The 3,531-nt window shown below is 60.2% G+C and overlaps 1 protein-coding gene across 1 annotated transcript in view; it reads right to left on the reverse strand.

The window, feature by feature from the left end:
- Positions 1 to 1,213: 1,213 nt before the first annotated feature.
- LOC106899896 overlaps positions 1,214 to 3,531 on the reverse strand; it is a gene marked incomplete at its 3' end in the record, with an annotated part of 27,964 nt that continues 25,646 nt past the window's right edge. Inside the window, exon 8 of the mRNA XM_014961836.1 lies at positions 1,214 to 2,308. Coding sequence (XP_014817322.1) covers positions 1,214 to 2,308 — 1,095 coding nt within the window. The remainder of the gene's footprint in view (positions 2,309 to 3,531) is intronic.

Here is a 3,531-nt window from a genome sequence, read left to right on the forward strand (position 1 = left end):
AGGTCACGTGACTTGTGTGGCACCCCCCCAACCCAAATTTGGGGACATCTTGGGGGGATCTCCTGGTGGCAACTGGTAGCGGGGTGGAGGGACAGCTGGTTGGCGTGGGGTTGGTGGGGAGCAAGGATGGTGTGGTGGCACCGTGGTGGTCTCTTTCCCCATGGGATGCCCACTTGGGGACATCATGGTGGCATCAAGGGTCTTTGTCCCCATGGGACGCCCACCTGGGGACATCATGGTGGCACCAAGGGTCCTTGTCCCCATGACACACCATGTTGGGGACATCATGGTGGCACCAAGGGTCTTTGTGCCCATGGGACACTCAGATGAGGACATCATGGTGGTACCAAGGGTCCCTGTCTTCATGGGATGCCTACTTGGGGACATCATGGTGGCACCAAGGGTCTTTGCCCCCATGGGACACCCACCTGGGGACATCGTGGTGGCATCAAGGGTCTTTGTACCCATGGGACACCATTTTGGGGACATCATGGTGGCACCAAGGGTCTTTGTGTCCATGGGACACAGTGTTGGGGACATCATGGTGGAACAACGGGTCCTTGTCCCCATGGGATGCCTGGTTGGGGACATCATGGTGGCACCAAGGGTCTTTGTCCTCATGGGACACCCACTTGAGGACATCGTGGTGGCATCAAGGGTCTTTGTACCCATGGGACGCCCACTTGGGGACATCATGGTGACACCAATGGTCTTTGTCCCCATGGGATGCCCACTTGGGGGACATCATGGTGGCACCAAGGGTCTTTGTACCCATGGGATGCCCACTTGGGGACATCGTGGTGGCATCAAGGGTCTTTGTACCCATGGGACACTCAGTTGAGGACATCATGGTGGCACCATGGTGGTCTCTTTCCCCATGGGATGCCCACTTGGGGACATCATGGTGGCACCAGGGACCCTCTCCTCATGGGATGCCCACCTGGGGACATCATGGTGGCACCAAGGCTCCCTGTCCCCATGGGACGCCCATGCTTGGTGACACCTAGTCATGGCCATCGTGGTGGCACTTGTACTCCTTGTCCCCATGGGATGCCCACTTGGGGACATCGTGGTGGCACCATGGTGGTCTCTGTCCCCATGGGACACCATTTTGGGGACATCATGGTGGCATCAAGGGTCTTTGTCCCCATGGGATGCCCATTTGGGGACATCATGGTGGCATCAAGGGTTCTTGTCCCCATGGGACACCCACTTGGGGACATCATGGTGGCATCAAGGGTCTTTGTGCCCATGGGACGCCCACTTGGGGACATCATGGTGGTATCAAGGGTCCTTGTGTCCATGGGACACAGTGTTGGGGACATCATGGTGGCACCAAGGGTCTTTGTACCCATGGGATGCCCAGTTGGGGACATCATGGTGGCACCAAGGGTCCCTGTCTCCATGAGATTCCTGGTTGGGGACATCGTGGTGGCATCAAGGGTCCCCGTCACCATGACATGCCCAGTTGGGGACATCATGGTGGCATCAAGGGTCTTTGTACCCATGGGATGCCCACTTGGGGACATCGTGGTGGCACCATGGTGGTCTCTTTCCCCATGGGATGCCCACTTGGGGACATCATGGTGGTACCAAGGGTCTTTGTCCCCATGGGATGCCCACTTGGGGACATCATGGTGGCACCAAGGGTCCCTTGTCTTCATGGGATGCCTACTTGGGGACATCATGGTGGCACCCATGGGATGTCCCCATGCTTGGTGACACCTAGTCATGGCCATCATGGTGGCCCTTGGCCTCCTCATCCCCACAAGATGCCCGTGCTTGGGGCCACCCAACTGGGGCCATGACGGAACCACCTTGTGCTCCCCGTCCAAGCTCACCAGTTGGGTTGTCCCCTTTCCCCCTCGATGTCCCCCGAGGCCACCGGGGTGGTCCCCTACCTGGGACTTCTCCACGGAGGCGGTGTGTTTGTCGCACATGGGGCTGATCTCCATCCCCCGCTCCCGCTCCCGGTCGCCCTGGCGGAAGAACTCCTCCATGATGCGCTCCGTCCACTGCCGGTAGAGCGCCAGCGGCTTGGTGGGGTTGCTCAGGTCCGCGCAGTGCACCATGTTCCTCAGGACCTGCCCAGGACACGCGCGCCGTCCCGTCACCTGCTGGGGTGGGGCACCCATGGAGTCCCACCCGGCCAACCCGTGGTGGTACCACCGGAGACCCATCTGGTCAACCCATGGTGGCACCAAGGGCAAGTTCTGCCTGGTCAACCCATGGTGGCACCAAGAGCAGGTTCTACCTGCCCAACCTGTGGTGGCACCAATGGAGTCCCAACCAGCCAACCCACGGTGGCACCATCAGAGACCCATCTGGTCAACCCATGGTGGCACCAAGGGCAAGTTCTGCCTGGTCAAACCATGGTGGCACCACCAGAGATCCACCTGGTCAACCCATGGTAGCACCAAGAGCAGGTTCTACCCGCCCAACCCAAGGTGGCACTGATGGAGTCCCACCCAGCCAACCCATGGTGGCACCACCAGAGAACCATCTGGTCAACCCATGGTGGCACCAAGGGCAAGTTCTGCCTGGTCAAACCATGGTGGCACCACTGGAGACCCACTTGGTCAACCTGTGGTAGCACCAAGAGCAGGTTCTACCTGCCCAACCCATGGTGGCAACTGATAGAGTCCCACCTGGTCAACCCGTGGTGGCACCAAGAGCAGGTTCTACCTGCCCAACCCAAGGTGGCACCGATGGAGTCCCACCTGGTCAACCCTTGGTGGCACCACCAGAGACCCACCTGGTCAACCCAAGGTGGCACCACCAGAGACCCACCTGGTCAACTCGTGGTGGCACCACCAGAGACCCATCTGGTCAAGCCATGGTGGCACCAAGGGCAAGTTCTACCTACCCAACCCAAGGTGGCACCACTGGAGTCCCACCTGGTCAACCCATGGTGGCACCACCAGAGACCCATCTGGTCAACCCATGATGGCACCAAGGGCAAGTTCTACCTGCCCAATCATCGGGTTGGTGGGACCCATCAAGGGGTTGGTTGGACCCATTGTGGGGTGGTGGGACTCATCGTGGGTTGGTGGAACCCATGGGGTGGTTGGTTGGACCCATCATGGGGGTGGTGGGACCCATCGTGGGGTTGGTGGGACCCACCACGGGGTGATGGAACCCATGGGGTGGAAGGACACGTCCAGCCTGCCCTTGACACGCACCCCTCACCCATGGCAGGGTTGGGGGGACCCACTGAAGGGTCGGTGGGACCCATTGTAGGGTTGGTGGGACCCATCGTGGGGTTGGTGGGACCCACCACAGGGTGATGGAACCCATGGGGTGGTTGGTTGGACCCATCATGGGGTGGTGGAACCCATGGTGTGGTTGGTTGGACCCACCACGGGGTGATGGAACCCATGGGGTGGTTGGTTGGACCCATCACGATGTGGTGGGACCCATCACAGGGTGAGGCCTGAAGATGGTGACATCGATGGAGGGTGGGTGACAGGGGTGGGGGGGTTGGACTGGGTGACCTTCCAAGCTCCTTCCCACCCAACCCAACCCCACCCC

This window comes from Calidris pugnax, unplaced genomic scaffold, assembly GCF_001431845.1.
Source record: "Calidris pugnax isolate Ruff unplaced genomic scaffold, ASM143184v1 scaffold1006, whole genome shotgun sequence".
In the NCBI taxonomy this organism is placed as follows: domain Eukaryota; kingdom Metazoa; phylum Chordata; class Aves; order Charadriiformes; family Scolopacidae; genus Calidris; species Calidris pugnax.